The sequence below is a fragment of the Equus przewalskii genome, chromosome 11 (genome assembly GCF_037783145.1).
Source record: "Equus przewalskii isolate Varuska chromosome 11, EquPr2, whole genome shotgun sequence".
Classification (NCBI taxonomy): domain Eukaryota; kingdom Metazoa; phylum Chordata; class Mammalia; order Perissodactyla; family Equidae; genus Equus; species Equus przewalskii.
In genome coordinates, this window is record NC_091841.1 from 24,094,673 (window position 1) to 24,118,751 (window position 24,079).

Consider the following 24,079-nt stretch of genomic DNA (forward strand, 5'->3'; position numbering starts at 1 on the left):
TGTCAGCCCTTTTGGAATTAGTAATAATTCCATTTCCAGACGATTCCAAGGAGGAGCCCAACAGACTTTAGAACCTGAGATGGCCCCGAAGGTAGAGAGGACCCGAGGGCGCTGGTGGAGCTCACCTTGATCTCCATCCACCCCATTTTAAAGTCTGGAAGCAGAAACCACACCTCATTGTCTGTATCGACTGCTTACTCCTTTGGCAATTTCTCATTTATTCCTCACCCAACCCAGTTCCAGAGCCCAGGCCCCAACCCCTGCCTTACAGAGAGTGGGATCCCAGATGCAGGAATCTCCTGAGCCAATAAATGAAGTGAAACTGGTGAGAAATGTCCACCCACCCCCAAAACACACGCTTGCACACAGGAACGGTAAAGCCAGCGGCCCCATCCTTTACAATCTTCCAGAAAGGAGGGTCTTTGTGATTGTAAAAATTCCAGGGCAGGTCAGGGGGCTTGGCAGTTCCAAAAGAGATTCCTGGCCCCTTGATGGGGGGCCTCCTGCCTCCTCACTTCCTCCCTGCTAAGGCCCCCATTCTTCTGCATCCGGGTCATCATTAACTCACATACCTTTGCCTATGGGGGGCCATCCACCTACATGAGTATTGTTCAAAGGGATAAGGATCCAGGGCCATAAAAGGTTCAGAATTTAAATTACCTATTCACAGCTAGAGAAATATTTACCTAGGGCAAATACAACACAGGTATCTGAGGATAAAAGGAAGAACAATTATATTGCAGTGTCTGCCTCAAGGGGGCTGGAGACGTAGGCAATCCACAAGAACGTGAGCTGTCAACACAGAAATGTGCCTTCAGTTTCAAAAGGGCAGAATGCAGGATGAACTGATCACAGCCACAGAAAGAGCACATGTTGGTGTGATGCATGCCTCCAGGAAGCAGAAGGAAATGAGAGAAATGGAGGAACGTTCGTCGGGTTCATTTTTGGCTGTGTGCGCTTAACCGTTGGTGACAGCATGGTCCGCACACTGCGGCCAGTGGGCCAAATTCAGGCCATGGCCTATTTTTGGATGGACCTCAAGCGAAGAATGGTTTTTACATTTGAAGAAGGAAGAGGAGAGGGAGGAGAAAAAGTTTATCCACCCCTGTATCCCATAAATATATAATTATATAATCAGCCGTTTTCACTATGAATATGCCGAACTCTGAGACAAGGAGGCCAATACATGAATATAAGTCTCCTGCATTTGAGAAGCATTAAGCACAAACTATGTAAAGAAAAAACTCAAAATGTATCTCAACAAAGCAAAAAAAAAAAAAAAGATAAAATGCAAGAAAGGTATTTTTAGTACTATGTTAGTTTTAGCGTTCATAGCTCTGAGGGGCCCAGGGGAAAGATCCCAATTCTTGATCACATTATCAACTAAACTGCGAATCTGGGCGAAAATTTTCTTTGAAAATTGTCTGTTACTGCCACCGCCTGCAACCAAAAGAACATTGACTCTTGAAGAAAGCTGATGAGGAATGGTAATTATCAAACATTGCCATCATGTTAGGAAATCCCAGGGCTTGCCCTGACTATATTTCAGTGTTTAGCCTGAATTGATTATCAGTAGGAAAGCCGGAGTTCTATACCCTCAACATGTCAGGTGGTTGAGGTTAGCCTGGCAGAAAATTCTATAAATGACTCATGAGGCAGGAAGAGGAAGCAAAACCAGCCTTCATCAACTTTATCAAGATAATGTGGATAAAATTATGTCTAGTTTATGGCTGATGCAAGGCATGCTGTTTACAAATGCCAAGGGATTTGTGGGTAGTAATTCACCGCAGGGTGATTGCAGCTCAAAATGGCTTCAGATAGATGATAAAGAAAACCTTGATTGATGATGAAGGGGCCACACAAACAGTGCGTTCTGAAACATGTAATTAGGGAACGTTCTTTCCGAGCACTTACAGAGCACACCAACAGGCACATGGGAACAGTGTGAGGATGAATCATCAGTAGTTAGCCACCCAACATATTTCCATGAGCAGACTAAAGTTATAAAACTACAGAACATGCAAAAAAAAAAAAATCTGAAAATAGATTCAGCTAAGCATGCATGGTCACCAGTGTTGGAACGGATAAACCAGGGCTTGGAACTCAGACTTCTTCCTCATCAAGCGAATGGATTCCTGGCCTATCACGAAAGTCTAGTTAACTCATAAAATGTCTGGAGTTATGTGCCTGTAGCACTGGATCGTGCTGCGTACGTGCAAGGTGTGTAACCGCAGAGCATCCTTTAGAATTCCCTCTCAGGGCCTTGGCAAGAGAAGCAGGTACTCCCTCTGCCCCAGGAGAGCATGGAGACTTGGGTGGGGCTCCTCCGGAGAGGTGAGATGAGGAGCAAGCCTCAGGGCGTGGGGGCAGGAGAAAGGCTCCCATGACCCTCCTCCCCTCTAAGTCCAATCAGTCTCCGAGCTCATCTCCTTCAGTTTACCTTGAACTAGTCTCCTTTCTACTCTTATTGCAGCAGCAGGCCCTCACCACCTCTGGCCTGGATTATTGCAAATAGCCTCTAAATTAGTTTCCTATGGCTGCTGTAAGAAAGTACCACAAACTTAGTGGCTTAAAAGAAAAAACCCCAAGAAATTTCTTATCTTACAGATCTGGAGGTCAGAAGTCCGACATGGTTTCATTGAGCTAAAAATAAAAGTGTCAGCAGGCTGTGTTCCTTCTGGAGGCTCTGGGGAGAGTCTGTTTCTTGCTTTTTCAGTTTCTAAGGATCACCTTCATTCCTTGGCTGTTAGCCCCTTCCCCTAGCTTCAAAGTCAGCAGCACGGCCTCTTCAGCTCTCTCTCTCTGACTCTGGCCTTCTCTTCTGCCTCCTTTCTCCAGTAGAAGGACCTTTGTGCTACACTGGGCCCACCCTGCTAATCCGGGATAATCTGCCCCACTCAGTGCCAGCTGATTAGCAACCCTAATTCCATCTGCACCCTTCTCTTCCCTTCACCATGTAACCTAATGTATTCATATGTTCTGGGAATTAGGTCGTGGACATCTTTGGGGGGACTTTATTCTGCCTCCTAAATGGTCTCTAAGATTTCAGTCTTGCTGCCTTCCTGTGATTGCCAAAAGTCAAAGAGTGATTTCATGCTTTTGCTTCAAATCCTTCTCTGCTACCAGTCTCGTATAGGATAAAGTCCAGACTCCTCACACGGCACCAGAGGCTCTCCTTGAAGAATGGCCCTGCCTGTCACTCTGGCCTCAAATCTTGCTGTTTCCCCCACCTACTTTGGGGGTGCAGCAGAGAACAAGGCGTGGAAGTAAAGTTACCCTCAGAGATAGATTGGTAAATTCACACAGTGGATGGGGTGAGCCGTCTATGGGGATGAACCAGAGATTGTCTCTAACTAGGAGAAAAGATTTCACCCACACCCTACACTCCACCAAGGTGATCAGGGAGTCATGAGGGGGCGGGACTAGAATGTGGGTGTCATTTAGTAAGTAGAAATCTAGCCCGGTGAACTGTGCCCCACCGGATGAACAGAAAGGGTCAGGGTGCCATACGGGAGGGGATGGGGAGTAGCTCGAGGGAGACAAATGGGTCCTGAGCAGGAACAGTGCAGCTTCCATTGACGAGGAACCCTTCCTGGGCACCCCTTCAACCACCTCCTCATCCTCAGTCTGTGCTCGCCCCCCTCAGCCTTCATGATGCTTGTCCACGGGGGGAGAATATGCCTTTGCAGTTCTCACAGCAATTTAATAAATGTGCTTCTGGTTGCAGCTATCAGTCTGGAGGCTTGGTCAATGTGCAGCCACCTCTAAGAGATGGAATCCTTCTTGTTTGTCCCCTCAAGCAAGCTCTGAGGCCACAAAGCCATGAGACCCACCCTGGCAGTGCTGTCTAGAACAACCCAAGTCCCGCTTCTCATCTGTCCTCCAGCCAGACGCAAGTGCATGGTTTATGGAAGAGGGAGTCATGGGAAAAAAGGAACCAAGGGGAAATCTGAAACCATCAGCCCAGAACGAGGATCTTCCTGGCTGGCAGACCTCCTTCCTCAGGTGGCAGTTACCTGCCTTGCTATGAGGCACATACATTTATATTTGAAACAGGCGACAGATCCATGCTGTTCACACCTCCACACCTTTGCACAGGCAGTTCCCACTGGCCAAAGTGCCTCCCTTCCCAAAGTCACCTGAAGACCCAGACTCCATCCTTCAGGACCTATGCAATGTTTGGGACATATCTATACTAAAAAAATGATTCATTATTTATCTAAAACTCAAATTTAACCTGGCATCCTGTATTGTATCTACTAAATCTGGCAAACTTAAGATTCCTTCAAGACTCCGCTCTTGGGCTCTTCCCATCCTGCCCCTGATGACCCGAGGACCAGGGACTCTCTCTCCTCCCATGACACCTAATTGAGGCTCTGTCATGCCCTCATCTCACTGTGGCATGTTTGCTTATGTCTGCTTTCCTCTCGAGAACACGAGCCCCACGAGGGTGTGATCCAAATTTTTGTTCTCTTGCCATTCATTAAAGAAAAATTTGAAAATCCAAGTAAGCAAAAATAAAAGTAAAAAGTAGATGACTGGAATGTGAATCTGTATCTTGTGCTCCATCGTAGAGGGGTCCCACTTTTGAACCTCTATTGGAAAAGTTGAAACCAATGTAGAAAATAAGACAGTAGATTAAGTGTGTTACGGAACTAGAAAGCCTTTTATTTCCATCTCTCTTCTTCCAGGAGGGACCACATCAATAACCAAGTGGTCCCAGAGAGATCGCCCTGACTCCATCTGCCATCACTCTTGGGCTAACCTATTGGAGGAATACGCGCTTCACGGGCAGAAGGTTCTAACCAAAGTCAATGCATCCCACAAAGTTTGAAACTCATTGTTTCCCATTACTCCCTTCTTCTTTCTCATTTCCAATAAAGATGAGATCAGCTTGTGAAACTGGATTCTCTTTAACCCACAACTTCATCTGAAATGTATTCATTTCACGCTTGATAAATTTCAAAACCTAATTATTTTGCAATTATATCCGTGTCGATAAATGTTAAACATTAATCAGCTAACCAAAAAAGTATCTTTTGATGTCTAACACTGTAGAACAAGAATTTCAGACTGTGTGTACCCCAGGAACTGGAAACTTCGAAAAATCACATGCCTAAAGAAATATATTGACTGACATGTTAAAAATAACATTTTTCTTTTTGGAAACTAATGAAGGAAGAGAAAGAAGGGTGGGGAGGGAAGAAAGAGGGGGAAAGAAAGGAGAGGAAGGAGAGAATGTGCTGGGGTTCTCTCTAGCTCCTTGTCATTTGGAGGCAGAAGTTGTGCACTGACTCAGAACACTGAAGAAAGGTAACCAGAAAGCCGCCTGCCAGTAGCCAACTCCCCCAATGGTTTTTGACAATGCCAGGGAAGGGAGTCGTGAAAACCACCAAGGCTGACCCAACATAGATGCTTGATAGATGTTTATTGAATGAATGAGAAGAAGACAATCACTAGAGCCCAAAGTTGCCAGAGCCCACCCTGGTTACAAATGTAAGCCCACACCCTATGCCTTTAGAAGGGAAGAAACGCACCAAATGGAACTCCTGTGGCAGCCCGGCGTCCAGAACTGGCTGGAGCTCTGAAAGCCGCCTCGTGGAAGGTCTTCCTCTAACTGCAGGTGCTTGTTTCCTTTGGCACAGCAACGTGTAATTTCCCATTTTTAGAACAATGCTCCAAAGCACAGTCACAAAAACAACCTTCAGAGGGGGCGGTTTTCTTCCTGGCCCCTGCTAGAGCCCTGTAAAACAACAGTAACAAAGAGATTTTTCTTCAAAACACTGTTTGCATCTCTCCCTAAAATCAGGAGGTCATTTGTTAACTTTGCACAGGCTGAAAAAAGGTCCCCCCGACCCCTAGGTAGAAAGGCCTCCTGCCTATGGGAGGGGTCGATTTGGAAACTGTTCTGCTGTTGGGTCTGTTTTGGTGTTGACATGCCTCCCTCTGTGAGGCTCCTATGTGGCAAGGGTGGAAAGGAAGCTTGCAGAAAGCCAGGTCTGTCCTTTGGGTGCCGCGTACGTGTCTGAGACCGGAAGAGGACCACGTGTTCTTGAGAACGTGCAAATAACAGACTGAAGAAGGTGAGGAGCCAGGAAGGGTAAGATGCACCCTCTCTAGTCTTAATGGCTTCCTTCAGCCATTAAGAAATCCCTTTCATTATCATCTCCAAATGACTGTCTCTCTGCTTCCCTCTCTCTGCTTCATAAACTGAAAAAATTGGCTCCAAGACTTCAGGAGTCCTTCACTTCCATTCCCCAACTACCCACACCTTTCTTTCCATCCCACCACCTCCACCCTGAGTCACACTCAACTCCTCTCCACCCGAACCTGCACATTTCTCTCCTCCCTGGCCTCCTGGCCCAGTGGCTTTCACCTCCCATGTGGGTCTGCACACCCCGGCTTCATCTTACACCTCCCTGCTCAAGAATGTTCAGCGAACAACCAGAAGGACCTGCAACTAGAATATACAACTATGTACTGGGTGGCCTTGGGGACAAAAAGAAGAAGAAGAAAAAAAGACACTTAGCAACAGATGTTAGCTCAAGTGCTAATCTTTAAAAAAAACAAAAAAAAAAAAGAAAAAAAGAATGTTCAGTGACTCCTTTTCCTATAGCAAAAGTCCAGCTTTCTTTGTGGGACCTCATCTGGAGCCAATTTTCCTTTCCCACTTTATCTTCCACTAGTCCCTACATCAATCTTAGGTGCCAACCAAAATGGCCTGACCACCATTCCCAAACTCCACCTTTGCTCTCTAGGTACCACCTCCTCTCCATCCCCCGACTTAGAATGACCTTCTGGTCCTTTCCTCTCTCTGTGACTGAATCCTACCCATTCCTGAAGGTCCACACAAATATCTTCTTGCTAATCAATTTAGTTGAAAATGACCTTCCTCCCCCGTCCCTTACTGAAGCACCAAGATTCTGCCCCATTCCTCCAGTAGCTTCACTTTGTGGAAAAATTATTAGCAGAACTGTTTTTTCAAACGTGTGTTGAATGGCTTAGAGGACAAAGATGCTAAGCCTCTTTTAGAGGCTTGGAAAGAATGGAGCATCAATTGAGTGAGAGCTGTGACGTTTCTAGACTCCCCTTTCTAGAGTACTTGCTCTGATCCTGATGCTGGGCTGAGCACTTCTTATGTGTGACTTCATTCAACCCTCACAGTGAAACTATAAGCTAAGTACCATGATCCCCTTTTTATAGACAAGGAAACAAACACTTTGAGAAATTAAATAACTTCCCAAGAGCCTCACAGTTTAAGAGGAGCAAAGCTGGAGTCCGAACTTGGCTCACAATATTGAACGCTATAGTCAATACTCAGGGTTTCATTATCACAGAATTGGCAACACAGAATGGTTAGGATGAACAAGGTGGGCAGGAAACCATAGGTTCTTCTCCCGATTGAAACAAATTCATGGAAAGGGTGTGTAGGGGCTGGCCCAGTGGTGTAGTGGTTAAGTTCATGTGCTCCGTATCACCAGCCTGGGGTTCACAAGTATGGATCCTGGGCACAGATCTACACATCACTCGTCAAGCTATGCTGTGGTGGCATCCTACATGTGAAATAGAGGAAGATTGGCACAGATGTTAGCTCAGGGCCAATGTTCCTCACCAAAAGAAGAAAGAAAGAAAGGGTGTATAAAGGAGATGGGTTCCCATTTCACATTTTTCTTCTAAGAAGATAGGGGAATTTATATGCCAACAAACTGGAAAATCTAGAAGAAACGAATAAATTCTTAGACTCTTACAACCTCCCAAAACTGAATCAAGAAAAAATAGAGAATCTGAATAGGCCAATCACAAGTAAAGGGATTAAAACAGTAATCAAAAACCTCCCCAAAACTAAAAGTCCAGGACCAGACAGCTTCTCTGGAGACTTCTACCAAATGTTCAAAGAAGATTTATTACCTATCCTTCTCAAACCATTCCAAAAAATTGAGGAAGATGGAAAAATTCCTAACACATTCTACAAGGCCAACATCACCCTGATACCAAAGCCAGACAAGGACAATACAAAGAGGGGAAATTACAGGCCAATATCGCTGATGAACATTGATGCAAAAATCCTCAACAAAATATTGGCAAGCCAAGTATGGCAATACATTAAAAAGATCATATGCCATGATCAAGTGGGATTCATACCAGGGACACAGGGTTGGTTCAATATCTGCGAATCAATCAATGTGATACACCACATCAACAAAATGAGGAATAAAACCCACATGATCATCTCAATAGGTGCAGAGAAAGCGTTCGACAAGATCCAACAGCCATTTATGACTTTAAAAACTCTCAATAAAACAGGTATAGAAGAAAAATACCTCAATATGATAAAGGCCACATATGACAAACCCACAGCCAACATCTTACTCAATAGGGAAAAACTGAAAGCCATCCTTCTGAGAACAGGAACCAGACAAGGGTGCCCACTCTCACCACTCTTATTCAACACAGTACTGGAGGTTTTTGCCAGAGCAATTAGGCAAGAAAAAGATATAAAAGGAATCTAATTAGACAATGAAGAAGTGAAACTCGCTGTGTGCAGATGATGTGATTTTATATATAGAAAACCCTAAAAAATCCTTTGGAAAACTATTAGAAATAATCAACAACTACAGCAAAGTTGCAGGATACAAAACCAACATACAAAAATCAGTGTCTTTCATATATTCCAATAATGAACTAACAGAACAAGAACTCAAGAATACAATCCCATTTACAATCACAACAAAAAGAATAAAATATCCAGGAATAAATTTAACCAAGGAGGTGAAAGACCTATACAGGGAAAATTATAAGACATTACTGAAAGAAATTGATAATGACATAAAGAAATGGAAAGATATTCCATGCATATGGATTGGAAAAATAAACATAGTTAAAATGTCCATACTACCTAAAGCAATCTACAGATTTAATACAATCCCCATCAGATTTTTCATGGAAATCGAACAAAGAATCCTAAAATTTATATGGGGCAACAAAAGGCCCCGAATAGCAAAAGCAATCCTGAGAAACAGGAACAAAGCTGGTGGCATCGCAGTCCCTGACTTCAAAATATATTACAGGGGCTGGCCCTGTGGCACAGTGGTTAAGTTCGCACGTTCCACTTTGGCGGCCCGGGGTTTGCCAGTTAGGATCCTGGGTGTGGACCTATGCACAGCTTGTCAAGCCATGCTGTGGCAGGCATCCCACATATAAAGTAGAGGAAGATGGGCATGGTTAGCTCAGGGTCAGTCTTCCTCAGCAAAAAGAGGAGGATTGGCGGCAGATGTTAGCTCAGGGCTAATCTTCCCCCCCGCCCCCAAAAAAAGAAGACAAAATATATATATATATTGCCAGGTGCTTTGTATAGACTATTTCACTTAATCCATCCAAACCACTCTATCAGCCAGATATATGCCCATTTTACGGGTGAGGAAACTGAGGCTGAGAGAGGTTAAATAGCTTATCTGAGTCTCACAGCTGCTAAATGTGGGAGCCAGGACTTGAACGGCACAAGCTGTGCTCTTGCCACTTGGCTTGGGATCTTAGCATGATTCTTGGTGCTGCTTCAAAGCTTTCTGTTTCACCTGCTACTTCCCTCAATCACAGAAGCCTTGGAAACCATTTTCCATAGAGAACTTCATCACGTATCCTGATATCCCAGGGACTCAAGTCTCCCCATCTCCTTCTTTTTTTTTTTTTATTGTGGTCATAATAGTTTATAACATTGTGAAATTTCACTTGTGCATTATTATTTGTCAGACACCATATAAATGTGCCCCTTCACCCCTTGTGCCCACTCCCCACCCCCTTCCCCCTGGGAACCACTAAACTGTTCCCTTTGTCTGTAAACTTGTTTATCTTTCACAAATGAGTGAAATCATATGATGTTTGTCCTTCTCAATCTGGCTTATTTTGCTGAACATAACACCCGTAAGGTCCATCCGTGTGGTTGGAATGGAGCAATTTTGTCTTTTTTTATGGCTGAGTAATATTCCATTGTGTATATGTACCACATCTTCTTTATCTAATCATCAGTCGATGGGCTCTTGGGTTGCTTCCACGTCTTGGCTATAGTGAATAATGCTGCAATGAACATAGGGCTACATAAGTCTCTTTGTATTGTTGATTTCAAGTTCTTTGGATAAATCCCCAGTAGTGGGATAGCTGGGTCATATGGTACTTCTATTTCTAATTTTTTGAGGAATCTTCCTACTGTTTTCCACAGGGGCTGCAACAGTTTGCATTCCCATCAGCAGTGTATGAAGGTCCCCTTTTCTCCACAACCTCTCCAACATTTGTTGTTTTTTGTCTTGGTGATTATAGCCATTCTAACGGGCATAATGTGATATCTAAGTGTAGTTTTGATTTGCGTTTCCCTGATCATTAGTGATGTGGAACATCTTTTCATGTGCCTATTGGCCATCTGTATTTCTTCTTTGGAAAAATGTCTGTTCATATCCTCTGCCCACTTTTTGATTGGGTTGTTTGGTTTTTTGTAGTTCATTTGTGTGAGTTCTTTATATACTATGGAGATTAACCCCTTGTTGGATATGTAGTTTGCAAATATTTTCTCCCACTTAGTTGGGTTTGGTTTTGATCCTGGTTTCCTTTGCCTTCCAGAAGCTCTTTAGTCTGATGAAGTCCCACTTGTTTATTTTTTCTTTTATTTCCCTGGTCCAAGTAGACATGATATTTGAAAAGATTCTTTTAAGGCTGATGTCAAAGAGTGTACTGCCTATATTTTCTTCTAGAAGTTTTATGGTTTCAGGTCTTACCTTCAAGTCTTTGGTCCATTTTGAGTCTATTTTTGTGTAGGGAGAAAGATAGTGGTCTACTTTCATTCTTTTGCATGTAGTTGTCCAGTTTTCCCAGTACCATTTATTGGAGAGATTTTCCTTTCTCCATTGTATGTTCTGGGTTCCTTTGTTGGTAATTAGCTGTTCACAGATGTGTGGTTTTATTTCTGGGCTTTCAATTCGGTTCCATTGATCTGTGTGTCTGTTTTTGTATCACACTGTTTTGATTACTATAGCTTGTAGTATATTTTGAAGTCAGGGATTGTGATGCCTCCAGCTTTGTTCTTTTTTCTCAGGATTGCTTTAGCTATTTGGGGTCTTTTGCTGTTCCATTTAAATTTTAGGATTCTTTGTTCTATTTCCGTGAAGAATGTCATTGGGATTCTCATTGGGATTACATTGAATCTGTAGATTGCTTTAGGTAACATGGGCATTTTAACTATGTTTACTCTTCCAATCCATGAGCATGGAATATCTTTCCATTTCTTTATGTCATCTTCAGTTTCTTTCAATGATGTCTTATAGTTTTCAGTGCATAGGTCTTTCACTTCCTTGGTTCTCTTTGTGGTTTTAATTTGCATTTTCCTGATGAGTAATGATATTGAGCATCTTCTCATAGTTTATTTGGCCATCTGGATATGCCCTTTTTGTGAGTGTCTGTTAAGTCTCTGTTTTTTAATGTTCATTTAACATACTTTCTTTGTTTGTTTTGGTAGGAAGATTGGCCCTGAGCTAACATCTGTTGCCAATCTTCCTCTTTTTTTTTCCTCCCCAAAGCCCCAGTACATAGTTGTATATCCTAGTTGTAAGTCCTTCTAGTTCTTCTATGTGGGATGCCGCGACAGCACGGCCTGATGAGCAGTGTTAGGTCCATGCCCAGGATCCAAACCGGCAAACCCCAGGCCGCCAAAGCCGAGCTCATGTACTTAACTCCTCGGCCACAGGGCAGCCTCCTGTCAAGTCTCCTGTCCAGGCTTTATTGGATCATTTGTCTTTTTCTCATTGTTTTACGGTAGGTCTTCACATAGTCTGGAAACGAATGCTTTGTCAGGTGTGCATATGGCAGATACCTTCTTCCGAGTCTGAGGCTTGCCTTCTCATGTTTCTAATAGTGACTTTTGATGAAGAGAGGCTTTAATTTTTATAAAATCCAATTGATCAAGTTTTCTTCTATGATTAGTGCCCCTGGTGTTCTGTCTTAGAGATTTTTGCCCACCCCCTGAGGTCGGGAAGACAGTCTCTCTATGTTGATTTCTTTTAATCTTGCTTTCGTGGTATCTCCCTGTAGAGGTGGAGATAACTGCCTGGTTGTTATTTCAGTAATGAACAGAGGTCTAGAAAAACTAACCATGACTGGCTCACATGATAATGACTGCCTAAGTCTTTGGACCATCCAGCCTGTTATCCTAAGACCACCTTGTGGCATCTACAGGCACCATTGCTAACGACTACCTTGCTGTAATTCCATAGGAGAACCCCCTAACAGGGTGGTGGCAGGTTCCAAAGTGAACCAGGAAGGAGAGGGGAGAATAGCAATTCCCCAACACTGGTTTATACTCTCAGGTCAGCAGCTTACTTTAACAACTGAAGCTCTGATCACATTGCAAACACATCCTTCCCCATCCTAGCAACTTTTTCTCCCCTCCTTTATAAATTTTTTCCCTATGCATTTCTTTTCTTCCTGAATTTTCCCTTTCATTATCATTTGTCTAACCATTTGTCATCCATAGAGCATTTGCCCTTTTTTTTTTTCCCAGTGAGGAAGATTGGCCTTGAGATAACATCTGTTGCCAATCCTCCTCTTTTTGCTTGAGAAACATTGTCTCTGAGCTAACATCTGTGCCCATCTTCCTCTATTTTGTATGTGGGATGCAACCAGAGTGTGGCTTGATGAGCGGTGTGTGGGTCCGCACCCAAGATCCGAACCTGCGAACCCCGGGCTGCTGAAGCTGAGCATGTGGACTTAAGCACTAGGCCACCGGGTTGGCCCAACATTTGCCTTTTAAACCTTTTCTTCCATCTTTCCTCCCCTAAAGCTGGGTTTCTCAACCTCAGTACTGTTGACATTTTGGACTGGCTGATTCTGTGTTGTGGGGACGTGTGCTGTTTACTGTAGGATGCACAGCTCTCCCTATTTCTCCCTTTTCCTTCCTGCCTTTCTTCTTACTGTCAACCAAGAGGCCTGAGAGAAAAGTGAAGAGGCAAATCACAGCTTTCCCAAGCTTCAAGGAGCCTTAGATATGATCTAGTGCATCCCCCTCATTTTACAGATGAGGAAATGGATCCTGAGGTGGGGGGAAGAGGAAGTGTCAGAGCCAAATATGTGGGGGAACAAGTGCCAGGCCAAACAGGAAGTCCGAATTCCAGGGCCTGCGGCAGAATTTCCAGTCCACCGGGGAACCTGGGATTGCTTCCCACAGCTCCTTTCTCACTCCAAGCCGTGAGTCCCATTCCAGAAACCACTGGGGCTGCTCAGATGGAGCAGCAGACTCAAATCCAACAACTCAAAGCCTGTGCATATGCATACCCATCTCTTGGAGCCTGTTCCAGTGCCTCCAATGGAGGACCACCCATGACCACCAGTCCCAAAGGGGATGTTTCATGATGACTAATGCCGTGACTACATCTTAGTTTAATCCTATCATCCTGAGAGAAATAATGATCACCTGCCCCACAAGGGAGTTACTGAGCGAGAGATCCATGGAGAGTGGGAGGGAGCCTGAAGACCATGTCTGCCCTGGCCCTGTCTCCAAGCAGGCACATCCTAGGATCCTCAGGGCAGCCAAGAGCCCTCAACCAGAGTCTTCCAAGTTACGGTGGATGTCAACATTTGTTGAGTGCTTACTACGCACTAGACACCTTCTAAACACCTTATAAATATATGAACTCAGTCCACCCTCATCCAGCTTCTGAAGGAGATGCTGTCATTCATCCATATTGGAGATGCTGATACAGAGCCTGGAGGAGCCCTGGTCAAACAGCAAGGGCGCTGTCCCTGGGGCATCTTTGGTGGGATCACGGATCAGTACACATCATCCTCCTCATTACTTCTTGCCAACATCAAACTCCCCCCGACATCACCATCAGACGCACACGGAGACCCCCTCGTGTGTAAAAGCCCTACACCAAGAACTTACACAAAACGCTGGGTGGCATTCAAGATTTTAGTGGTACAAGATGCATATTTTTGTTTTAACAATTAAGGACTGGTTTCAATGCTTGTTAGAAAAATACAGAGTTTCATTTACGGTAGCGACATAAAAGTTTCTTTTTAATTAAATGTAAGGCTTTACAAATAAATCTATCTGAAGAGAACTATTAAACAAATAGCACACAGATGGTGTATAGATATGGCAGGACTTGTGGTGATGGCACTTGAGTGACCTAAGTATAGGAAACCCTGCTTCAGTTTCGCTGCATCTTAAAGACAGCTGACCCCCGCTATAGCCCCTTTCAGGGCTGTGTCACGCCCTCATTCCTCTTGTTCCCACCTGCCGTTGTCATAGCATCTTTCTCAATAAAAGCTTATAGACTTGAAGATCATAGTCAAATAGCCTGTGGGCTTTCTTCTGCCCTATACACACGTGGGTCACTCGCTTTTGGAGTCACTCTGCTTTCTGGTGATGAAAAAGAAACCCAGAAAGGCGGATAAATGTACTGGAATCCACAAATAAGAGGCCAAGTATGAAGACAGAAAGGAATGAGGAAACCGCACCCCATTCCTTGGACACAGTCCTGGGCCTTCTGCCCCCGGCTGGCCTTACAAGGCACGGGCTGGGGAAATGTCAGCTCAGGGGACTTCTGCTGAGCATCCCTCCCAGGCACTGGCCTGGGAGCTGGACGTGGTAGGGCCAATGCGCTCAAGGACCCAATGCTGTCCCCCCTCCTGCTGGTGGCACCGTGGCATGGAGCGGCCTCGTAGCTCCAGAATCAAGGTCCTCCATGAAGTCCTGTGGGCTCTATGGCCCTCTCAGCCCACCCAGCCTCAGAAGAACCCTGGTGGTGCAGGAAGGTCATCCTTCCTTGGCAAATAGGGAAAATTTAAAAATAAAACTCATAAATGAGACTAGGGGAACTTGCTCAAAGCCCCGGGGATATAATAACAAACAATAAGCTGAGACTCGAGCCAGCCACCAAACGCCACTGTCCCCAGCCATTCTCAGAGGACAGGAATCAAAGGCCATCTGCCCTTGGAGTGCCCGGCCATTGTATTCTCTTGGGCACCACCTCCCCCACAGCTGGGCGGGTGCCTGGCCAAGGAAGCCAGAGCCTTGTTCAAGGCATTGTTCTCCCTCAGAAGAGGATCTCGAAAGCAGAAGGAAATTAGAAACAACCACACAATGAATACCAGATTCTCCTTTCTCTCTGCTTCGGCTGCCAGAAGATTAAGCAGGGCTGGTTGACAGCGCCCCACCCAGCAGCTGCTCACCCTCCAGGACATCCGCACCGTGGGGAAGGGCTGTTCCCAGAGGCCTCGCTTGTTCTCTATTGATTTCCACGTTGCCCATTTTCTTTCTCCAGCTAGATACTGATTCCTGGAGGGCAGAGACACACCTGGGCTTTCTTCCCACAAGGCACAACGTGGCCAAGATACAGACACTCTGTGTTTGTCGATTGAGTAACTGATTCCATCCAGGCACTTTCCTAAACACTTCAAAGGTATAAACTCATTGAATCCCCATAGCCATCCCGTGAGGGAGAACCTATTACTTGTCCCATTTTAGAGATGATGAAGTCGAGTCCAGGTGACCCAGCTGATAGGCAGGACTGATCTGATTGGGGGCAGCTTTGATGGGACCGAATAATCTCATTCCTCACTTCTTACCAACATCAACCTTTCCCCAACGACTCCATGCACGGAGCCCTCCTTAGGTCAAAGTCCGTCCTCACGTGCGGGATAAAGGGGATGACCTAAGAGGAAACGTGTCCCCTTCAGAACTCACGCCCTGAGAGACAGCACATGATGCTGGTGTCAATCCTACCAACTTAGCAGCTGAACATTCCCGCTAAGAACTTTTTCTTAAAAATGCACTTTTTTTTTTTTCTGTTGGGGCTATTATTCATTTTAACATAATGTTGTGTTTTATGCCTCCTACGCAAGTAGACACCAGCTTTAAATGATGCGTAATATCAAGCTCATATTTCTAGTCGAATTTCTGTTTGCTTTTTGCTGCCTCCATAGCTACGATCTGAATAAATAGAGGAGAAATGTTTGGCTCCCAATCCTACTAGCTGGGCCCTATGCCATCATTCCCCTAAACAAACGGGGAAAAAAATGCCAGAAGTGAGGGACGGGGGCTAATAACGAAGGGAAACAGCATCCTATTCCAGAGGGTCCTGAGCAGGGTCAAAACTCCCCAGAAGGGGGTGGTGGAGCGGGCAAGAAGGCAATCACTTAATTCCCTATGAAGAGCCAGCACATTTTATAACTGTGGGCAGAGAGGGAGGAGACAGGCTGCCACAAGCCAACGCTCTGCAGATGAAGTCACAGGCTTGGAGAGTGCCGATGAACCCCAGCTTGTAGGTGGTGGACCTGGACCTGGAACCGGAGTCCTCTGCCCAGCTCAGGACTCTCTCCCTCCACCCTGCTGGCCATCCGGCTGCAGGATCTGGTGGCTCCGTGCAGTCTAAGTGACCTGCACCCTCTGGATTGCACCATAACAGTCACTCCCCTGACCGTGTACTGGGCGGTGCCGTCCATCTGAACGAGAAAACCAAAGGATCAGGCTTTGTCCTTGGACTTTCCAGTGTACGACCACACAAATGTGATCTTTTTTTTTAGAGTTTATTATATCACAATGTTAAAACAAAGTTGATGGAAAGGTCAAGGCCATGGATTCAATCTCTAAAGGAGCCCATTGTGACACAAAGGAAAGTGAGAGGAATCTTCATCGCTGCTGGGCATCTTCACCATCCTGCCCTCTTCCCTCCTGTCTCAGAAGGCAACTGAGTCTCCTCAGAAAAGCCTCCACACGCTTCTGAACTTCTCTCGGTAATTCCTAAGACCCCTGCAGCGTGCAGCCCAGCACAGCCACTCTATGGGAACTGTCCCCTCAAGAGCCATAAATAGTCTAAAACCATCGAATCCAGAGGCCACGTCTCAATCCCTATCCCATTTGATCTCCTTGCATCAGCTAACCCAACAGAAAAAAACTCTCCTTGTGAAATGTGCTTAGGGCGAGAGCTGTTCATTGTTTATCATTCCCCTCCTCCCTAGCTGGCAGAATCTCAACTTTGTTAAAGGCCAGGAAAGAGATTCTTTTATTTCAGCAAGGTGGGCAGAGCCCTGGTCTAAGAGCAGGCATGTGTCCTTTCTGACCAGTGGGATATAGGAGGACATTGGTCGGAGTCTTCTGGAGACAGCCCCTCCACCACCCCACCCCTCATCAATGAGAGGAAGACATGTGAAGAGAATGTCTGCCCCACGCTGCTCCCTCTTTCCTGTCTTTGAACTCAGCCGTGTGAGGAAGTGATACTTAAAGCTGAGGGAAGGCCAAGAGGACCTCAGTGACACTGGCCAGAGCTTTGCCACTGAACATCCTGACTACGAGAAAAATAATCCCGTCTGTCTATGTCACCATTGGACAGGTTTGCTGTTACCTGAAGCCAAAAGCATCACCAACCGACATGTCATTCCTCTCTTGGTTACTGACACTACCCTCCTGTCCCTCGATCTCAGGTCTCCTGAAAGCCCCTTTGCCCATCCCTTGAATGTCACTCTTCTCCTGGCCCTCTGTGCGTGCCCCCATCACCCACCTGTTCATTAATTCAATAAATACCTCTCGGCACCTTCTATGTGCCAGGCTGCCCTCATGGAGTTGACATCCAGTGGGGGAGACAAACAATAAATAAGATAAACAAATATTTTCAAGTTGTGGTCAGCACGTGTTCTTAATGAAAGGATTGGCTACAGAGGATATGGAGAAGGATGTGGAACCTCCTTAGGTCGTGGGACAGTGACCCAAGAGGGAAAATTTAGGCTGAAGTTTGAACGATGAAAAGAAGCCAGCCCCACAAAAACAAGGCAGAGCATTCCAGACAGTGAGAACAATGGCCAAGCAAAGGTGAGGACCCAAGGAAGGAAAGACTTGTTATGGGGACCACAAGGATGCCAGTGAGGCAAAAGGAGAGTGAGTGACAGGGAGGAGGGAAGTCCAGTGAAGCTGAGATCCAACGTGGAGCCTTGTAAGCCATGGGATGGTGGTGGTTGTTACGTTAAGTGCAGTTGGAAGTCATTGGGTGAGAGGATTACCAAGGGTTCTTGAACCCAATTCCATCGTGTGTGTGGAGGCTTCCCCACACCACCAAGCAGTTCTCAGATACCGGCAGATTGTCCAAGAATTAACTCACTTCTGACACTATTCACCCAGAGATGGAATCAGATTCCACATGTAAAGGATTCAGACTGCCTTCCACTTCAGACACCAACTGCAAGCCCAGGTTCCCTGTGCTTCTGACCAACCAGCTATAAATTGGAAATTCCAATGACCCCATTGAACTCAGGATGCCAATCACAAGCTGAGGTTGTTGCCTGTATTTCTGACCAACTGGCTATAAATCAGAGGTCCCCACACAACCCCCTCCTTGGGTTTGATTAATTTGTTGGAACGGCTCACAGAACTCAAGAAAACCCATTTACTCACTAGCTTACCCATATATCACAAAGGATATGAAAGGATATGAATCAACAGCCAGATGAAGAGATACATGGGATGAGGTTCTGAACAAAGGAGACCCTGTCCTCCTGGAGCTTGGGGCCCAGCACGGTGGCATATTCTGGTTCCCCAATGTGGAAGCTCTCAGAAAAAAAGGCCACCAGCTTTTTTTTTGGATTTTTTTATGGAGGCTTCATTACACAGTTATGCTTGACTAAGTCGTTGGCTGTTGGCAATTGAGTCAACCTCAAGCCCTCCTTTCCTCCCTGGAAATCAGGAGGTGGGACTGAAAGTTCCAATCCTCTGATCACATGGCTGGTCCCCTTGAGTGGGGTCCAAAAGTCACCTGATTAACACAACAAAAGACATCTTTGTCACTCTCAACACTTAGGAAATTCCAAAGGTTTTGAGAGCTGTGAGCCAGGAACTGTGGATGAAGACCAGACATATAGCATTCAGATAACCAACTATATATTTCTTATAAAGCACAACATTGCAGGATTAACAATCAAATTTGGGTTCCTAAAAGATCACTGTGGTCGGAATTTGGAGCCAGAGTGGAAGTTGGAAGGAAGTGTGGACTCACAATCACCCAGGTGAGAGATGGGGGTCGCTTGGCCTAGGATGGTGACAGTGCAGACAGAGAGAGGGGAGGTATTTCCCTTGTGATATATTCCCAAGGTAGAAATAATGGAACTTTCTGAGGAGTGGGATATGAGGGGTGAGGAAGAAGGGGGTGTCAAGGATGTTGCTCATCTTCTCTCGCTCGAACATGAGGGAGAGTAGTACCATTGACTGAGACGGAACAGCAGGTTTCGGAGTGAGGGAGGCAAATCATTTGTGAAGTTCCATTTTTCAAATGTTGAATTTGAAATGCCTTAGAGACATCCAAGTGAAGAGGGCAACGGGCAGTTAAGTATTCAAGGCTGAAGCTCAGGGAATTGGGAATTTAGAGATCGTCAGCCTGGAATTGGTATTTAAAGCCATGGGGATGGACGAGATACACTGGGAGAAGCATAGTTAGGGAATCGAATATGACCATCAGGTCATTCAAGTTAGAAATATCATTTATTTTTCACTTCTCCCTCCTCCTCCTGAGTTAGATTACCACATCACATCAATTCTAAACTCAAAACACTTCTTAAAGCTGTCCTCTCTCTCTGTTCCCATGGCTAGTGCCCTTCCAGCCTTCACCTTCTCTCCCCTGGAGACATTCAACAGCCTCTTGGTCTTTGATCCCTCCAGTTTATCCTCCATTATGCCACCTGTGGGGTCTGCCCCTGCTTAGCTGGAGCAAAACTGAAACCAGAATGTGCAGGAGGCAACCTAAGAGAAGCAGTTATGGAACAATGCCAGGGTGGAAGGGCGTCACCCAGACCTGAGCTGGAGAGGCAGCAGCAGCAGAGAGAACCAGGTGCCGGGGTTGGTAACCATGGCTACCAGGGAGGGAGAGGGCAGATGCTGGCAGTGCGCTCTATTCAGCACCTTGCTCTGGCGGGAGTGGCTTTATTAGCCCAGCTTACTTGTGCCAGCCCTTGTGGTTTCAAAGGTAAAGGTACCACCCAACACCCAGCACGCTCTCTAAAACGGATAATAGCAACAATAACAAAAACAACAACTAACATTTATTGAGCATCACAATGTGCCAGGCGCTGTGCCAAGCGCTTTACATATATTCTCTCGTTTAATAAAACAACCTGACAAGGCAGAAATTCTAGATGAGGACACCGAGGTTCAGGGAGGTCAAGGAGCAGTTAACAGCAAGGGCTCTGGAGGTGGACAACACAGGTTTGTCCCAGCTACATTGTTGGGCTTTGTGAACTCTCCCAGCCTCATCTGTAACAGGAGAGTCAATGCGATAACTCATGTTAAAGCATTTAGCTAATGCCTATCACAAAGAAAGTGCCCAACACTGATCATTTTGATTGCTGTTATTTTGGTTATGATAAAAACAAAAGTCAGCTCATGTCATTTCCCTCTGTAAAAACCTCCACTGAGAACAGATTGATGGTTACTAGAGGGAAACGGGGTTGGGGGAAGGTGAAAGGAGTAAAGGGGCACATGTGTACGGTGATAGATGGCAACTTGACTTTTGGTGGTGAACACGATGCAGTCTATTCAGAAGTCAAAATATAATGATGTACACCTGAAATTCATGTAATGTTATAAACCAGTGTGACCTCAATTTAAAAAAAAAAGAAGACCTCTGCTAATCCCCAAATCAGGCTATCACTTCTGGGAAAAAAAAAACTCCAGTGGCTCCCATCCCCCCAAAGACAAGGACTCCCTGGTCTCAGTGTCTGACCCACCCACACAAACTGCTCTTCTAGCCACACTGTGCCATTCACTTCCTGAATGCACCACATGCTGTTACACCTCCGTGCCTCCGCTCCTGCTGTCTCCGTGCCAGGAACACCCTCCTCGCCCTCCTCCACCAGCGAGGAGACAGGAAGTTGTCAGCAGAGAGGTCCGAGAGCCACCAGCTCCGGGCTTGTTGGACTTACCGACTGAGACATCTCTCTCCTACTTGCATTCCGGGCGCCTAGTGCAGCAGCAGCCACTCAAAAGATGCTACTGAAGTAAATATCAGAAGCTCGTCACATTTTTAAAAAGCAGTCCTGAAGAAGGTTGGTGGAGAGCTGAGTTCAAGATTCCAGGAAGAGCCAATGTCTGGGCTGGCCCTTCCAGCTGTGGATCCGTGGTATCACCTCCACTAGCCAAGGACGGGCCTCAACTCATCTCTCCTCCACCAAAACTTCAGAACAATCCTGGGGGCAAGACTTCAGTCTAAAGAAAACCAATAACATAGGTGTCTGAGGAATGCAAGCCCAGGGCAAAATGTTGGGTCAGAAAAGGATTGTCCTCAGCCCTGTTGTCTCTTCTGGGGCCCTCCCCATGCCCAGACACTCACCCTATGCCCATTCCAGGTCCTTGCCCAGACAGCTGCCTGGCAGGACAGTTGCTAGATTGCTTGGAATGGTTGCTTATTAAGACAACTCTCTAGAAGACCAAAAGTCTTTAGTCTCAACAAAAATTAATCTCACAGGAGGGATCATGCTTCAGGGCCTGTGACAATTAGCAATATATCCTCAAGGAGTGTGAGGGCAGATCACAAATCCCGCTCCAAAGACAGTGATAATAATAACAGATAATGCTTAATGAGAACTTCCTGAATGCCCAGCATTTCGCGTTTACAATCTCATCTTATCCTTACAACAATACTATGATGCACATGGCTTAATTATTCCCGTGTTTAGCAAGGGGGAAACTGAGGCTAAGAAAGAATAGCTCATAAGTGGAGGAGCTAGAACTGGGTGCGGGCAGCCCCCCACTCTGGAGCCTGAAGTCCTACCCACTGTGCAACACAGCCTGTTTCATTGCACTGTCTGCCGAGGGGGACTATGATTCCATGTGTCAGTGGATTGAGGGGTCTGTTGGATTCCTGTAGCTTCTTATTAGCTGTTATCTGGGGAGCAGGGAAGGTAGGAAGGCATTGTCAGAGCAGTCACCCAGTGGCTGCCTCATTAAAGCCTTCAGAGTCCCTGCCATATTTTTATTTGGCCTCCATCTAAGACTTCCCATGCTGGGGGGTGACAGAGATTGATGACAGCAGCTGTACCCTGAGTCTGAGCTCTTCCTGGGCTCACACAGTGGGACATGTGAGGTTGTAAAAGGTGTTTCAGTAAATTTGGGAGGAATAAGATGAAAACCCAATGCCCGTCTGCTGCCCAAAACAAAGTCAGATGTCCCAGGAGTGTCCCCCCTCCAAAGCCCATCCGTCTACGTGGTATATTTCCAGAGAGGCAAACGGCATTATCTTGACATGTGAGAAGGAGTACTTAAGATATTTTAAACCTGTCCTCACTTTATTCCACAATTCAGATTGATCTGTCATCAAGCAGTGCCTTAAAGCTGGCCATTAATGCCCCTTGTTCAACTTGTCACTCATCAGCTTCCCTGAGGACCATTGTGGCCCCAGGGTAATTTCTTTCACCTGATCCTCCTTCCAGGGAAAATCACGATATTCCATATCATTTGGGTTGAGGAAGTTGAATGAGTGAAAAGAAGAAGAAGAAAATTAGCCATAATTTATTGAGTGCTTAATGTGCGTCCAGCACACAACAACTCAGAAGTGAGGAAACTGAGGCTTAGAAACACCCCAAGGGACCGAGCTAGTGAACAGCAGAGCCAGGATTTGAACCCAGGACTAGAATTTGGCATGGCATCACTGCCTTCCAAGAAGGTTACAATGTGGTGTCTACAGGAGCCAAGAGAGTTCTCAAGGGTGTCTCAGGTCCTCCAGAGGAGTGATTGACTTGAGAAGACTCTGGAAGCAGGAAGTATAGTTTGAAATGTAGGTCTGGATTTAGGGGGCTCTGCTCCAGGAACACACCTCAATAAGAAGACTATGTCTAAATATAGCCTGCCATGTGCACAGTCAGAAACTCTAAGTTAATTCTGAGCCCACCAAAGAGTTTGAAAAAGCTACCCTCTTCAAGCCCCAGCACCCTCAGAATGACCATGAACAGAGAGACTATCCAAATCCACACCGTTTAAATAACAACGTAAGATGTGACTAAGAAGCTGAAACTGAGTCAGCCTTGAGAAGAAGCTAAAGGAACTGGAATGTTTCATAGTGGGAGCTGGAATGGCTGACCCTCACTCCAGCAACATTCTCCCAGGATGCCATCCTTGGGACCTCTCCTTCAGCCAAAATCAGAGCGGGATGGTGGGTAAAAAGATGCTGAGTCTGGGAACCCAGGCGTTCAGGGTCAGCAGAGACAGACCTGCCAGAACAATGGGGAGATCCACAAAGTAGCTCAGGAAGACCCTTGTGGAGAAGAGAAGGGTGGGAGGGGGAGGAGGAGGGGAGGGTGTAGAGAAAGGAAAGAAGTGGGCTCAACAGTGACCTTCGTAAGCTCCTCCTGGGATAGACAGGGAACTGAATGCCTACCCCCATGCTGGACTCTGGCCCTGTCCTGAAAAGTCTCCAAGAAGTTGAGAAGCCACACCCTGGCCACTTGGATCTGTGCCAAAGGCTCAGATTTGCATTTCATAAGGAAATGCATCAACTGGATGCACCAGAAGGCCCTAGGCGGCCTGAAATCTACCCTGGAACACTTATCACAGTAGCCCCCCTTTAAAGGGTTTCCTGATCCAGTGAAGAGAAATAAGAGTCTCGAGAGCCTTAAAAGGGCTGGGCCAGGGGTTGGTCCAGTGCTGCCTCCCCAACCTCACCTTTTGTTTTGTCCCTCCAATCTCCAGGGATGTGACCCTCATGTCACATCTGCACTTCCCCTTCAGTATCTCCGACGCTCACCTCCTTCCTCACTCCACTCATGGAGATGATCTCAACCACACCTGCCAGGCTGGGGACAAGGCAAACCCAACCATCTGGCTGTAATCCTAAACACACTGCACTTGGCACCGTGGCTGGTCCAATGGGACTGGTATCGCCCACTGCTCCCTGACACCTGCTTTCGTTTCCGGTTTCCCTAGGGAAGGCCTTTTCTGTCTGACCCTCAGAGATCCTGGCCTTGAGATTGGCCTTCTTATGGGCTGAATTGTTTCCCCAACAAACTTCATATGTTGAAGCCCTAACCCCCATCACCTCAGAATGTGACCATATTTGGAGACAGT

The 24,079-nt window shown here is 46.0% G+C and overlaps 1 protein-coding gene across 5 annotated transcripts in view; it reads right to left on the bottom strand.

Annotated features, from left to right (window-relative positions):
- AHNAK (AHNAK nucleoprotein) overlaps positions 1-24,079 on the bottom strand; it is a 139,814-nt gene that overhangs the window by 42,824 nt on the left and 72,911 nt on the right. For 2 of the 5 annotated variants that reach the window (XM_070565347.1, XM_070565346.1), the window contains one exon: positions 5,412-5,743. The exons of 2 other annotated variants lie outside the window; for them this stretch is intronic. In XM_070565347.1, the coding sequence (XP_070421448.1) occupies positions 5,736-5,743 (8 nt within the window). In that variant the 3' untranslated portion in view covers positions 5,412-5,735. Of the gene's footprint in view, positions 1-5,411; positions 5,744-20,049; positions 21,227-24,079 lie in introns of those variants that run through there. One more of the 5 variants, XM_070565348.1, reaches the window with a different exon arrangement.